The following is a 16182-nucleotide window of genomic DNA, read 5'->3' on the forward strand; positions in this document are numbered from 1 at the left end:
CAACCATCACCTCTGACGTTTAAGTCGATTGAGACTCGATGTGTGATCAAATACTCGTATAGACAACAGTTGAACAGCCAAAATAATTGAAGATACCAATTAAGAACAACTAAAATACATTTATAAGCTTTTAATGATCTAACTTGAATGGAACCGCGAAGAAGAAAAGAAAATAAGCTAAATATTACCGATAAAGATACCAATTCAAGAAAGATACATGAGTTGACATGTTGCATTGTCAAGCTTTTGTCGTCTCCAGTTCAACGACCCACCGACAGCTTTGCTCATCTTCTCGGTCATCAGAGTTCCAGAACATGACCAGTCGCTTATTCTTGTCATGTCCTCGATGGGCACATTCTTAGTCTCAGGGAGGAAGAAGGCGACGAAGACGGTCATGACGACCACCCACGCCGCGAACAGGTAGAAGAGGCCAAACTTCAGGTGGCAGAGCGCGGCCACGAACGCCTGTGCCACCATGAAGGTGAAGAGCATGTTGACGGAGACGGTGATGGCCTGGCCGGCCGGACGGATCTCGAGGGGGAAGATCTCGCTGGGCACCAGCCACCCGAGAGGTCCCCATGACCACGCGAATCCGGCGGTGTAGGTGCAGATGAAGAGCAGCATGCCGTTGGCGTACGACTTGGAGAGGCTCGCAGCGGAGCCGCTGGTTCCGAACTTGATCGCGATCATCGTCCCCACGATCGCCTGTTTCATCACAGATTATCTCAGCGGAAAGAGGATCGCGGTAGGTTAGTGGTGGCGTGACGGTGGTCGAGCACCTGAGATATGAACATCTGGACGCCCCCTGCAGGAACAGCTTCCGACGGCCGACTCTGTCGACTGTGGCGATGGAGACGAAGGTGGCGAGCATGTTGACGAGGCCGCTGATGACGGCGGACATGAGGGAGGCGTCGTCGCCGAACCCGACGGTCTTGAAGAGCACGGGGGCGTAGAACATGATGGCGTTGATGCCGGTGACCTGTTGGAAGAAGGGGATGAGGACAGCCATGGTGAGCTGCGGCCTGTACCTCCGCCGCAGGATGGTCGACCACGGGTGCTCGATCGCCCGCGACTCCTCGCACGCCGCCACGATGTCTTCGTACTCGGCGTGGATGTCCGCGGTGCCGCGGATCCTCCGGAGCATGAGGCGGGCCTTCTCGCCATGGCCGCGCTCGACGAGGGAGTTGGGAGTGTCAGGGAGCAGGAGCGAGCCGAGGGTGATGATGGTCGCAGGGACAGAGGCGAGCCCCAAGCTGATGCGCCATCCCCAGCCACCCTTAATCTTGGCGGTGGCGTAGTTTATATGATTGGCGGCGAGAATGCCGATGGTTATCATGAGCTGGAAGCCGATGTTGAGCATGCCGCGAAGCTTTGCAGGCGCCATTTCAGAGAGATAGAGAGGCACAGACTGCGCTTACGGAGTCGTCGTAAGATTAGATTAGATCACAGTCTCTGTAGCGAAAGCAGCCAAGTTCTGACCTGGGTCGCGAATCCAACGCCGACGCCGAGGAGAATGCGGCCGAGGAGAAGCATCAGCACGCTCTCGGCCGCACCATTAATGGCTGCTCCCACCAGGAAGGTGATGCCGCCGCCGAACATGGACCATTTCCTTCCGAACGCCCTCGTCACCGTCGACGCGAAGAAGGAGGCGATCAGGGCAGCCAAGTAGAGGGACGACGTGAATGCAGTGAGGAGTTGGCTGTCGAATCTGCAGTACTGGTTCGTGCTCGCGTCCTCCTTCTCTTGCCTGTACACCGAGGGGAAGAACTTGACCAAGAACCCATCCATTGATGTCACCCCACCTTCACGGCAGCAGCCAAAGAAGAAGACAGCGAAAGGTCGTCAGAGAAGAGCTTGACCGAAGCAAAAGAGGAGATAGGCGTTGAGTCGTGTTGTAAGGATCACCGGAGATGCCGATGTCGTAGCCAAAGATGAGACCACCGGAGGAGGCAACAAGACAAGCTAGGAAGACGAAGAGCGTCATCTTCCCTGGGTAATCCTTGCCGCCATTTCCGGCTCTCAGGATCGCTCCACCAGCCATTCTGTTGTACAAGATGAAGGAGATCAAGGTACCGAAGGAAGAAGAAGAAGAAGAAGAGGAAGAGCAGAAGATGGAAGTTCTTGTGGGAATCAGCAGGGCTTGGAGGAGTGTTTATAGAGGAGGCCAAGAGAGTATATGGCTTACGGCATTATCCATTGCGTGTTCTTGGGATCTGGTGGTAGATGTCTGTGGATATTGGCCTATTTTTGGCCACTTGCTGCCATCTTCCACCTTCTTGTAGGAGAATCCTCGATCCATTAATGCAGGAAGGCTTGGTCCTACTACCTAAAAATGGTCACTAGGTCACACTGTTGATCATGGTTGAAGGCAAACAGCAGGAGGAGTTGTGTCGGTACAAAGCTCGAAGGTGATTCTTCTTGTCAGCTTCAGCACACTGAAGCTGAGAAGTCCAACTGCTATTATGTTTTGGTGACTGACGGTCTCTTCTTCCATCATTTTCTTATTAGTGAGTCCTTATGGAGAGAGAGAGAGAGAGAGAGAGAGAGAGAGAGAGGTGACAATCTACAACTGATATCATCTGCATGGTTTCAGGAGCAGTGTCAAAATAGATGATTTGTGGGATTGGATTGAGTCAGCTGCATCTACTGGAGAAGACTGAGAGGAATCACAAGACTCAATGCATCCATGAACCAGTCTGATCCTCTATGCCTACTGCAGCCCCTCACCTACAATTCAACCCATCGAGGCCCATTAACCTGTTGAGTTTGAGTGATTGACTAAAAATTACTTAATCCCAAGTTAATCATCATCCGATCATTAAAAAGTTCATTCAAATCTTCTTCCCCTTCCCAACTAATCGGGATGTTACAAGTTGCATGGTTTATTTTATGTCAGTGAAACAAGAATTAAATGCAACACAGGTTCAGACATTCAGTCACCTAAATTTTATCATGTTGATGCAGACATGAATTAAAAGAAGAAAGAGAGAAAAAAAGCATCAAGCAATCCGAAAGCATGCAGAGCAGCTCCATGCTGGAGATAAGCATCATTAGTTGTCCCCACTGACAAAGAATGTCTCTGCTGCCGACACATTACATGTTCTTAGCTTGCTCATGCCGCCATGCCAGTTTGACTTGTACATCATCATCATCATCATCATCATCCAAGAACAGGCAACACATGATTTCCGAATCCCAAATACTAAAGCATTCATCTTCTTCTTCTTCTTCTTTTTAATCAACTTTTAAGGTTTTCATCTCATCAAAGAGAATTATGATAAGACTATAAGTTATGTTCTTGGATGTTTTTGAAACGAAGAATTCTTCCTCTAATCTTATATTGATGGGATAGGTTTTATCGATTGTACTCCATGTGTCGAGCTTCGATTGATATGAAATGTGAATCATATAAACTCGAGTGTCGGAGTTATTAAGGTTTGGTGGGAGAGACCAAATTAAAGGAGGAGTACTCATGACTGAGACCATACCCAAAAAAAAAAAAGCATTGGGATTGATTGATGTCAGAGCTGAATGGTTTGAAGAGGTTAAGCGCAGCTTGCATGAGTTATGAACCTGATGAAACAGTACATACTCTTGTGGTCCTCCAAGGTTGGCTGCTCCTGCAGAGTTGGCTTCCATGTTCACCTAACCTAACAATCTACATGATGATATGTTTCATTCCTTGTGCCAGTCTATGACATGGGTGTGTGTTAGAGCAAGGAGGTCAGTAGTAAAAGCTGAACCTTGTGATGCTTGTTGCTTGGTGAACTGGATGGAAAACTTAGGTGCCCCCCTTTGCTGATCGCATTATGACACAGCTAAATCATTTCTCAACCAGCCACAGAAATGATTCTCTTGATTGTTTCACTCATATTCGATCAAATTACAGTCCGATATATTTTTCTTTTTCATCTAATATATTTTTATTTTTTGAAAACATTAGCTCAAACTAATGCATACCACTAATTCAACTTAAAATCTTAAGCTCTAATATATATATCATCATATTCTTTTGATCATTAGAAAAAGAAAGAGAATGATTCTACGTCGATAAGAATTAATATTCAAATCGATATATGTTAATTATAACTAGTTTGATTCAAGACTCCATCAAATTTCTAATACAATTATCAGTAACAAATCAAATGCTTCCTTCAGAAAAATAATAATAATAATAATAATCACTCTTTGAGAAGTAATTTTGTTTTAATCTCCTCAAAGTGATGCCACCACTTACAGGAGGAAGCATCCAACGAGTTGCAGAATGGAAAAGCAAAGGGAAAGCCATGCTGCTGGCTGCTTGCAGAACGAGTACAATGGATATATGTTCTCCATGGTAATGTTCACATCCCTGCTGACATAACTCGGTTTATAGGTGTCCCCGCATACTTTGGTAATTCCATGCAACAGCAAATGCATGGTAATAAGTAAGCTGTACGTAGTACACTGTTTGTCAACTTGCCATTATGGAAAAGCTGACTTCTCAGTTGCAGTAACTTGTCAATCTTCAAGATCATACGTTTATTATTTCTGTCAAAATAAATTTTTATTTGAAATTAAAAGGTGATCATAGTGTTGTTCCAAAGAGATCATTTGACAAAAGCGATAGATAGATAAATAGCTAAATCACAACTAGTTTGCAGTCCCATTAGACTCCCTAGAAACAAGTATTTAGCTACCATACTTGAGAGTTTATTTTGATTGATAAACAAAAAAAATACGGATGCCATCTGAGTTTGTTTTGATCCATCGAAGCCAGCCAGATTAAGTAAGTGGATGGATGGTTTAGAGAGTTCTGATGGGGAAAAGCACTTTGATGCAACTTCTGAGAAGAAGGTCCCATGCCCCCACCATAAAAAAGCAGGAGAAAAAGAGAGCAGATCGATTGACTCGAGGAGGAGTAGCATGATTTCCTGGGCAAATTATTGTTCGGGCCCCTCCTGTGCCTGCCTTGGGTAGGTCAAACCATAGCACTAAAAGTCAAATGTCTTGTGTACTCACTTCTTCTTCTTCTTCTTCTTCTTTCGTTTCATTTTATCTTTTCAATTCGATCATCACCTAACATTCATACGGTGACGTTTCTATCAGTATTCATTTTTCTATCCACAATTCACATTACATCTTGGCCGACTGCTGACTGACTCGTGTTCGTGTCGTGTTACGTAGTAGGGGCATGAGATTGTCGGGCCCATAAGCTGCCTTGGTGAAGAAAAACTTTCTTTAATTATTATTATTATTAGAATATTTTCGATAAAATCATATTATATTTTTTTTTATCTCTATCATTCCTCATCCACTATATTATAATATAACTGTCAGATAACTGTCAAACTGGTTAAAACCCAAACACTTGAAAGAGTGTTTTGAGAGCCGTCTTTTACGTGGCAAGAAACCTATGAAAGAAGACATGCTGCTTTATTCCCTATATGCCTGCTGATGATGCCTCGAATCAGTGCAAGCACATCTCAAGTCTTTGCTGACAAAGAAAGGCATCTTGAGGACCATCACCTCTCTTCCTCTGCTCCCCCACACATTCTTTACTGAGCTGCTGTCACCAAAATTATCTTGCTGATTGATTACCTGCAAACACCCAATTCTTCCTTTTGCAGATTCACCGGAAGGGAGATAAATACTCATCACCTTACTGCACCGAAAGCTCTCCTCTGCCTTCTCCTCGACATACCGCAAGGACTCACATCCAATGGCAGCAGAAACAGGGAGGCTCAACGAACCCATCAAACAGACCCAACGAGTAGCAGCATGCCCTTCTTCCACGGGATCCCTCCGAGGCTTCTTCTCTTGTGAGCGTCGCCGAGCAGGAGAAGTAAGGAAGAGCAGGCGCAAGAGGATGGGGTGCTCCGGGTCTTTCTGCAGGTCCAAGGATCTTCAGCGGCCCGAGGCGTCGCTACCCGAGCCTTGCAAGAGGCGGGCGTCGGTCAGTGGCCGCAGCGCCACCGAGAGATCGAGAAAGATGCCGCTTACTGAGATCAACAATGCGGTCTCCACCTCCTTGCCTTCCGTAGCCGTCTCGCCTGCTTCCGTAGCCGTCTCCTCTTCCTCTTCTCCGCTCGGTGGGTCGTTCCGAGGAATGAACCTGGGGAGGCTCTCCGGCTGCTACGAGTGCCACATGGTGGTGGATCCAATAAATGGGACGCCCAGGTATTCTTCCGTGAGGGCTACCATCTCTTCCTGCCCTGACTGCGGAGAAATCTTCATGAAAGCCGACAGCTTGGAGCTTCATCAGGCCGTCAGACATGCAGGTAGTGTTTGCCTTGTCGAGTTCCTCCATTTCTGCATTGATCAAGTAGCTCTTCCCCTGATTGTTCCTTCTTAGTTCTTCATGAACCTTTCTTCTTTTTGTTGTGCTCAGTGTCGGAGTTGGGGCCTGAGGACACCGGTCGGAAAATAGTCGAGATCATATTCCAATCGAGTTGGCTCAAGAAAAGAACACCAGCTTGCAGAATAGAGAGGATCCTCAAAGTCCGCAACACTTCCAAGACGATGGCGAGGTTCGAGGATTACCGGGACTCCATAAAGAGCAAAGCCAGCAAGCTCGCGAAGAGGCATCCGAGATCCACCGCCGACGGCAACGAGCTCTTGAGGTTTCACTGCACAACCTTCAGGTGCACCCTCGGCTTGAACGGAGCCACCAACCTGTGCGACTCGATTCCGCAGTGCAGCCTCTGCAGCATCATAAGGGACGGATTCAAAGCGGATGCGGCGGGGAGGATACGAACCATGGCCACGAGCGGGAGAGCGCATGATGCGGAGCACGTCACGTCGGAGAACGAGAGGATTGCGATGCTGGTGTGCAGGGTCATAGCAGGCAGAGTGAGGAGGAGCCAGGAAGCGGAAGAGGAGTACGATTCGGCGGCTGGGACAGCAGGAGCTCACTCGAATCTCGATGAGATGTTTGTGTTCAACCCGAAAGCCATTCTGCCTTGCTTTGTTGTAATCTACAGATGCTGATCACTGCAATCGATTGCATATGATTTAGTTCCAACACATATCTTGAGTCGCAATAACAAAGATTAGTCTACAATAACTACTTGGATTCATGACTGCCATTTCAGTGTCTTCCAAGTCCCATTCTTATATCAAATAAACATCCTCATGAGATATATATATATATAAACCTATCATTTTCTGTTTTCACTGAAAAATGCTTGGAGAACTTCCAAACAAAATAAATAGCCTAAAGATCAAATGATAGGTTTTTAAAGATTTACTACTTGTCTGAAGGCATAATAAATAACTAATCAATCAGCATCGAGAAGAAACCTTTGTGATCTGTGCTGTGTTTTTAATCAATGAGGATGAATTAAGCTTGCTCGTTGGTTGGCCAGCCGTATTCGTGTGATCATGGATATAAAATGTAATATGTTGCAGCTTCATATGTTGGTGATCTGATCCTCATACATGTGGGTCTGACCTTGTCTACTTCTGGTACTGATCCATTGCTCTCAGTTACAAAAAAGATTTATTTGTGTTTGTAATGATCTGAAATCCTCCCATGATCAATAAAATCCCTGAGACTGACTCCTCGATGTGTTGCAGTTGCAATCTGCTTTGTTCCTCTCCTGAAATATAAGACGAAAAACATCATATATGTTTGCTAAAAATTTGCAAGGGCTGTGTTAATAGAAGAAAAAAATTGCTGTAAGATGGAAGATGCAATGTTCCTGAGAGGAAGAACAAAACAAATGAAATGAAGAACTCACTGAGCTGTAAAGAGAGGAGAGGTGTTGCTACTAGTTATTGGTGGGTCACGTTGAAAGCGATGTTGCATCACAGAAGAAGCCACAAGCCAGCTCTCGGGTCCGGTCCAATGGTTTATAGTTTCTCCAGTTGAGTCAGGCGCCAGAGAGACTTCTGGAACAGTGGAACCCATTCATGCTTGGAAGATAGCAATAAGCAACTGCTGTCTCAGATTCCTGATTGAGATTGAAGGTGGATGGCCAGTTTGCATCACTACAAATGACGTTTCTGTCTTCTTGGCTGTACTATGATTGACATACTCTTGGATCAAACATAGATCAATATGTGAATCCAGGAGGTGAATCACTTTGAGGAAATGTTTGCTCTTGTTCTTCTTAGTTTGGCTCAAGACCAGAAGATGTCATGGATACATGTCTGTAGGCTGGATAGCTTTGTAGTTCCTTGAACACTTCAAGAACTACAAACTCCATGCAATGTCATATTATTGAGTGCATCATGCTCCCACTTCTGAATAGCACTGGATCTTCGTGTTCTTGAGAAAAAAACACACTGCATGGAACCATTTCTGATATAGAGATACATTAGTCAGAGTGACATACACTAAGTTAACAGTGAAAAGAAAGACCAAAAATAATCATACATCAGATAGATTTACTCTTTTTAAGTATGCAGCATCCCATGCCTCCTGAATGATTCCAGCAAGTTTCTTACTCAGATTATTGAAGATTTTGCTGGGAATATCTGTGATAAAGTCCTGTATCCTTGTAGACTGATGCAGTTGGTAGGTTTCATAAGAGCCACGAAGTCTGCAGACCGACAAATTATACTGACGACTTTAATGCTGTGAAATTGCAGTGCAGAATATTCCTAAAGAACAGAGTAGACGTATCACTGGAAAGAAGGGCAAAGTAGAAGCAATGTCAGCATCATCAGCTTTCATAAATAATGGCTACCTTATAATTGAGAAGACTCAAAAGTTTATCCACATGATGTTGTTCCCTCAAGTAGACCTGAGGTGGATTGCCTTTTACATGAGCATAGCACATCAAAAGTTTTTTGCTGTATATTTTTCGGAGGCGGCTAGATCTCATGCAACAAAATAACAAACTTACTACATGAGTATATAAAAAGGTGAAAATTTATTAATTCTGAGTCTGCAGTAAAGGTGGTGAAGGATAGAAATCTTTAGCCCATTCTACAGATACATTCATGCATGTAAATATGGAACTCAGGAAAACATCTTCAATGCCTTTCTTGCAGTCTCAAGTATATTTTTTTATCATCAGGATGACTTGTTGGATTGGTCCCAAAGCAAATGGCTGACAAAATTATTTTCTGATTCTGCAGTTAGACCGGCATTGTCAGTGTGAGCTAGAGAGATGAGATATCAGAGAAACCCAGAAATCATATTTCATGACATTTTGTACAACTCAGACTTGTACAACACATCATATTTCATTATATAACAATCATTCAAGAATACCTAAAACTTGTATGTAAAACATGAGGGTGTTACCCAGACTCGCTTAAGCAAGTCCCACGCTAGCCTCACACATTCAACTGGAGTAGCAACTATAGGAGCAAGACTGAATAAGTGAGGTCCAACTGTGTGGGCAATCACAGATGGGAGACTAGCCCCAAGGCTCACTCAGGTGGCACGCACCAGACCCTTATGTAGAAGACGCGTTCTAAAGCTATATATATTTTAGAAATACATCAAAATATTTTTGAAAACATCCAACATATCTGAAAAAATCTGACCAGTATCAGTGTTCATCATGAAGACAAGTATTGTTCAGTGCCCATGATTCGTAGCAATTGAACAATATAATGAACATTGCTTAAACCAAAAGCTATGTAAATCGACTCTCATCAAATTGTTTGACTGTAAAGGACTAGATGACAATATAATGAACAATGCTTAAGTTCAAGAGTTGTGTAAATATACTCAGAACAAACATCAACCTGTTTGATTGTAAAGGACTAGATGATGGAGATGGTTTAACTCATGATGAGGAAATCTAACCAAAAAGAAATGTATTTATTTACCTATGAAATTGTCAGATTTGTTAATTACCAAATTCACTTCTGTTTATACTTGTTATCTTAAAATAAAAAATTTTCAAGTTTGTTGACAGATTTAACTGTTTACCAGAGAGTTGGACAGTGAAAGGGAAGTCAAACTCGCATTTTATCTAATTCTTCTGATAATTAAAATTTTACATATTGGAGCTCAAGTGAAAGCTTTTACAGAGGGCTTTTGGAATACTTCTGCCAGTGTAAAAAAGAACAAACTATTGTCAGTATATGTACAATAGTAGTGAAAAGAAGCAGGCACAATCTATTAAATTTCCAAGTAAAAAGTGTAGTGATTACTTTAGAGAATAAAAATCATAATTAATAGCTTCTCGTCTTTCGTTCTCAGTGTTCGATCTCACATCATCTTTCTTGGACTTAAACTTGGATGCCACACTATACATCAAATCAATCATTAAATGAAAAACATGCAAGGCTGACATAGACTTGCAATAAGGTTGCTTGTATGCAAACTAATGCATATGCAGAACTAGTCAGTTTTAGTGTCTAAACATTTTTGCGGATGTTGTTCTGGTATGTGATAGTGCTTGTTAACCATTGGCAGGATCCTAGATTTCACGAGGCATTATACAATTTTCCCCACAGGTGTCATTTTTTTGTCTAAAAGTTTTGGTTTTACAAAACAAGGGATCCAATAGTACTGAAGATTAACCTATACTTCGGTTGATAGGGAGGGTCTGCTAATCAACATATAATTTTTTTCATCAGAGAGCTAAAGATGTTCTTTGTAACATATCTCAAAAGAAATTAAAAAACATCCACATTTAACATTTCCTTTTAGACAATTAAACAAAAGACAAAGAAAACAACCCAGTGTGACTAATTAACAAAGTGATTTGATTACAAAACAATGGAACTGAAGATGGTGCATACAGCTTGACCTACAAAATGACCATAACAATAATCTTGATAGCCCCATTATGAATCCAAAAGTAAAAAAAGGAAAAGAATCCAATCGCAGACTGCACCACAGGAATGAAATTGACCAGAAGCAAAGGAAGATTTGAAAAGAAACAGCACAGATAACGTTAGAGCAGTAGGCTTTACCTCGATACAGTCTCCTTGTTCTGCTACTCCTGTGCTGTTTTTTCTGGCATGCTTCAGGGCCAAAATAATCTCTTTGACATCACTGAATTGCAATAACTTTAGATGGATTTGCATGATACAAGGAATTGAAAGAATGAGAAGATCAAGCAGAAGAGCTCCAAGGTCTGACCTGGATAGATCGAGGTATTGCTCGGAATCATCAAGTTTTCTCTTCTTCTCCAATGTGAGGGTCCCCGGAGTAATTTCCCTTTCGCTTGGCACTCCGAGATAATAGCTTAGTAATTGCGGATTATGAGCCATAATTGTAGCTCTGTATCAATGAAAGGGACTGCCGAAGAAGGTGACATTATACTAAGATAAACACAGCTGTGGAACAATGATTCTATAGTCCTATTGCCAACTCACTGGTGCCGTATAAGAAGCATATTTTGTTATTAAGCAGAAATGAGCGGAACAATGAACAACAGGATCATGATAAATTCAATGTTTTAACAGAATTAGGCTCAACATTAACAAAATCGAACATAGTCTATTACATTTCACTTGCTAAATTTTACATTCTTTTGATACGCCCAAAATAAATCTAAGAACCACAACGTGCGAGCTTTGACTGGAAACCAAACAGATGTACTCAACAGGATTTAATAGAATCATCATCAACATTCATCATCTCCCTTTGCATAATTTATTATATTTCACTTAAATTACAGGAGCTATTTTTTTAATTCACCCAAAATAGATCAGAGAACCACTTTATTGGAAACCAAACAGATGTAATCCAAAGGAGTTGAACATAAAATACATTACTTCAGAACAAGATCAAACCTGATTCATCTGACCAGGCTACACAAAGTAACAATCTAAATCCACAAAGTTTGTAGTTAGTTCCCTCCGAAATGGAAATAGAGTACCCGCAGTTGTCCATAACTCAGCAGTACAAGAAGATTACAGTGGGAAATTATTGAAATGTAGTATGAGTCTAGCAATGTGACTCTTATCTGTGGAAGTCCTGTATTAGATCACATTATAACCACAAAAGTTGACCAATTTATGTTATCATTTTCCATGAAAAATATAGAGGGAGCACAGGTAACATGGTGCCAGCTACTCCTTAGTCTGCTCGGGACTGACCAGCACGAGAGGAAAGGATGATGCCAACAATGAGACCATAGAGGGCAAGAGCTTCCGCAAAGATGAGAATCAGAATCATTCCTACAAACAGTTTTGGCTGTTGTGCGTTGGCTCTGCAACAATGTAGTTAAATGGCAAAACAAGTTCAGTTTAAATATATTATTATTAGACTATTTAAAGATCCATCAGAATGATCTTTGTATGTAAATTACTTAATAGATCATAAAAGCTCCGCATCACACAGCAGGAATGCTTTGGTATTATGTATACCCAGAAAAAGATCAGTCGAAACTGCAGCCACATTAATAACAGGAAAAACACATCCAAGTGGATCAAATAACTACAGACACATAAATGCCAGCTTTCTATGAATGTTAAGCAACTAGCATCCATCACATTATTGTATACATATATCTTCTTTTCTTTGAGGTGCACAGAGTGTTTATACTCAGACCAAAATGTGCAACCATGTTCAGTTAACAGTTATTTGAGTTGTACTTTAAGTCTACTTCACGTTTAGACCCGATATTGCTTGGATCAGGCCTGGGTCATTAGATCAATCCGATATATGTTTTAAGTGTACTTCAGGTTTAAGTCTGATGTTGCTCAGTGCAATTTTGTGATGAGCAGAAAATAGATCAGGTCTGATTCGGTTTTAGAATTCAGTCTAGTGTTACTTTTGCTAGAATTAGGAGCCAAAGTCATTGTCGGGATGTACTGCCACTGATTAAAAAGAAACAGCCTAGTTGTACAAAGTAGCATATAGGCAGCCCCGTGGTAGAAAAACAAAAGAGGAAGTCAAACTTGACAGAGAAATGTGATCTACTGGAATCGCTATTATAGGATAGACAGTTGTTTATCATCTAACCAAAGGAGCTAACATATTGGGGGTAGGAGTTCAAAGAAAATAACAGAATTTGTCCAATATTTCCTTATTTATTTCATGAAAATTTTGGTTGTTCTAGTCTAGTTCCGGTGGTTTCTGCCAACACTGATTAGTTTCAGTAAAAAATTTCTATTATGGATACTGTTATTGACTTTGTTTGTACAAGTTTTTTTTACAAGTTAGAAATGAAGATTTGTATAACAAGTTTAAGCATTTTTAAGTCTACAAAAAATAGGTGCATAAGCAAGCAATATGTTTATTGGTTATTTTATCAAGACTGTAATTTGCATTAAAAGTTTTGAAATTACATAAACAACATACTGTAATTGTATAGATGTAGCACCCAATACAAGACATTTGTATTTGTTCTTATTTAAATCTATCACAAAAATAAAACTATTCACAGAATATCAATATCAATGATTTGGTAATAATGTCATCTTCTTGAGACGCAACATGAAGGTCCCGCTAGATGAAAGCTATACTACTGCACATTTGTATGCTTTCTGTGATTCAGCCAAAAATTAATGAATGCTAGAAACAATTTTCCCGCAAACAACATGCTCTTTGAAATTTAATTTGATTCTTTTCCCCATGGTTATGAAATCTTATAGGACTTTCAATCTTGTTTTGTTTCAATCTCATCACCACTCTCCCTCCTTATCCACAACAGCCACCTACGACCCTCAATAGCGTAGCCCGTCCGTCACCATCGAAACATAATTGAGACATTAAAATTATCTTTTTGTCCATCGTATTCGTGCTTTCGTCGGTAAAACCGATGACGTTAGGGTAAATGGAGTAGGATGTTTCACTTTCATAACTATATGGATTCTAACATAAATTTTTTAAATTTAGAGATCGGGATACTAAAAAGATCTAACTACATATGGTAATATGTAATTAGCCCACTAAATTATCACGATATGCAACAAAATAGAGACATCATTGATATGTAAATTATCACGTTGTGCAACATAATAGAGGCAGCACCGGACACACCTAATTAATGATAGCAATCATTTCCCAGAGACATACACATAAGAAATAAATGCTCAAGTAAGCAAAAATTAACACACAACGAATGTAACTGCTCTCAGATCTGGAGAGGCAGAATAGGAAAGCGAAAGAGATACCTGACTCCAGCATCGCCAACGATCCCGATCGCCATCCCCGCCGAGAGTCCTGCAAGGCCACACGCCAGGCCGGACGAGAGGTGCGCGTACCCATCGAAGAGGTAATACGACTTGGCCTTAGGGTTGATCCCGGTGCTTATGATAACAGCGATGATGAGACCATAGATCCCAAGCACTCCAGCCATGACGACGGGCACGATCGATTTCATCACGAGTTCCGGCCGCATCACGCCCATCGACGCCACCCCGACGCCGCTCTTCGCCGTCCCGTACGCCGCCCCCATGCCTGCAGCGCACGAAAGCCAACAAAAAACCATTCAACAAAATTACTCTCGATGGTGAAGCAAGCCCGACGATGAGATCAAAATCCAAAAAGGGATTAAAATTGCGAGAAATTACAGGAGAAAACGAGGGCCGCCGCGGCGCCGAGGAATCCGAAGAAGGGAGCGGTTTCGTCGCCACTGAAGGTCGACATCCTTGCGGGGATTTTGAGGAACCCTAATTGCTCTTCGAGGAGGGAAGGAAGAAGAAGCGGAGAGCGACGGATCGGAAACGGATGACAGGAGCATTCCACTGGATCAGACATAGGGTGTTATTGTTAATACAATACCCTTAGTGTGACACATAATTACGATATTATCATATACTTACAAACTTTGTCATGGGTTCTTTCGTCATTTAATATTGGCTTTCTGTGTTGATGTAATATAAATATTGCAGATAGTTGAATGGAATTTGTCAGATTTATTCCTATCTAACGACTCAAATTAAAAGTCTCCTACAAAATATAAATGTTTTATGTATTTTTCAATCGATACCTTTTTCTTTTATTTTTTTCAAACAATATTTCTAATTCAAAAAAATTAATATAATGTTACTTATCGTATTTTTCTGATTATATTTATAATATTTACAATATCTCAATAAAAAAAGTGTAAATTCTATTAAAAATATTATAAACAATGCTAATGAAAACACCATAAATAATTTAAAACTGATAAAAATAGATAAAAAAATTCACGAAAATATTTTTGATGGGTATTTAGGCTTTTTTCAAATTAGGGGCACTGTTTATGAAAAATAAAATGAGGGATAACGATTGAAAAATATTAAATATATAGATATTTTTGGAAAATCACCCTTTAATTTATTACCATTATTTTTATGCAGCTGTTTTATTACAATTGTTGTTTGGGTCAATGTGAGAAATATTTTTAGTTAATAATAAATTTCAGAATTTTATAAATTAGGATTATATATATATATATATATATATATAATAAAATAGAACCGAATCCAACACAAATAATCTATCAAAGCTTTCAGCCATGCACCATGAACTATGACTAGGAACTTATGTGTGTGTGTGAAAACCCTCACGGATATATATATATGTATATATACATATATAAATGTATACATATATATACATATATATGTATACATATATATATATATATACATATATACATACATATATATATATATACATATATATATATATATATATATATATACATACATATATATCCGTGAGGGTTTTCACACACACACATATAAGTTCCTATGGTTCATGGTGTATGACTATAAACTTTAATAGATTATTCGTGTTGAATTGAGTCCTATTTTACCCTCTTGAAATAAAACTCCAAAAGATGTAAATTTTGATTGGTTGATTCTCAAACTATAAGAATACGTTATTTTTCTTCTTCGGGCCTTCCTTTGTGTTGTCATAATAGTGAATACGACAATACTTATATTTATTTCACCTCTTTTGTAGGATAATTATCGGTTGAGAGTCTTTCAAGAATCTTTTATTCTTTATTTATAAAAATATTTTGATTTTAGTTATATACAAGGAAGTCGATTTGAACTTCGGGTAAGACAATTATGGTCAATTATTTCTTCTTCGTCTCATATTATTCATCGGGTTAGTCATTTTTTTCTTTGTTATGGTCATCTCGAGATCGGGACTTATGGTAATCACTTATATCTTGACTTTTTGTGCATTTCTTCATATTTACTCAAGACACGATCCCTTTAATACTCAAGTTAATAATGAGATATGAGAAAGTCTTTCTTATTTTTCTATTCAGGATATAGTTTTATATTATGAAGGAGGAAAATAAAAATTATAATATACTTCGTTATAAAGGAAGGGAAGGA

General features: G+C 40.3%; 2 protein-coding genes and 1 pseudogene across 2 annotated transcripts; 1 reads left to right on the top strand and 2 right to left on the bottom strand.

Moving 5' to 3' along the window:
• Positions 1 to 195: 195 nt before the first annotated feature.
• Positions 196 to 2100, bottom strand: LOC135672859 (sugar transport protein MST3-like; annotated as a pseudogene).
• A 3393-nt stretch (positions 2101 to 5493) lies between these two features.
• Positions 5494 to 7045, top strand: LOC103983649 (uncharacterized). Its single transcript, XM_009400904.3, has 2 exons — positions 5494 to 6260; positions 6371 to 7045. The coding sequence occupies exons 1-2, from the start codon at positions 5702 to 5704 to the stop codon at positions 6967 to 6969; spliced, it is 1158 nt and encodes a 385-aa protein (XP_009399179.2). The 5' UTR covers positions 5494 to 5701; the 3' UTR covers positions 6970 to 7045.
• Positions 7046 to 11599: 4554 nt separating this feature from the next.
• On the bottom strand, positions 11600 to 14580 carry LOC135672860 (V-type proton ATPase subunit c1-like). The gene is made up of 3 exons (XM_065181299.1): positions 14416 to 14580; positions 14017 to 14302; positions 11600 to 12107 (listed from the first exon to the last, which is right to left on the bottom strand). The coding sequence occupies exons 1-3, from the start codon at positions 14489 to 14491 to the stop codon at positions 11975 to 11977; spliced, it is 495 nt and encodes a 164-aa protein (XP_065037371.1). The 5' UTR covers positions 14492 to 14580; the 3' UTR covers positions 11600 to 11974.
• Positions 14581 to 16182: the final 1602 nt, after the last annotated feature.

Source organism: Musa acuminata, chromosome BXJ1-5 (assembly GCF_036884655.1).
Source record: "Musa acuminata AAA Group cultivar baxijiao chromosome BXJ1-5, Cavendish_Baxijiao_AAA, whole genome shotgun sequence".
Classification (NCBI taxonomy): domain Eukaryota; kingdom Viridiplantae; phylum Streptophyta; class Magnoliopsida; order Zingiberales; family Musaceae; genus Musa; species Musa acuminata.

Coding starts and splice junctions, on each gene's coding strand:
- LOC135672860 (XM_065181299.1), bottom strand. CDS start 14,491: ATGTCGACCTTCAGTGGCGACGAAACCGCTCCCTTCTTCGGATTCCTC. Junction 14,303..14,415: donor GGCGGCCCTCGTTTTCTCCT/GTAATTTCTCGC, acceptor CGTGCGCTGCAG/GCATGGGGGCGGCGTACGGG. Junction 12,108..14,016: donor GTTGGCGATGCTGGAGTCAG/GTATCTCTTTCG, acceptor ACATTGTTGCAG/AGCCAACGCACAACAGCCAA.
- LOC103983649 (XM_009400904.3), top strand. CDS start 5,702: ATGGCAGCAGAAACAGGGAGGCTCAACGAACCCATCAAACAGACCCAA. Junction 6,261..6,370: donor TCAGGCCGTCAGACATGCAG/GTAGTGTTTGCC, acceptor TGTTGTGCTCAG/TGTCGGAGTTGGGGCCTGAG.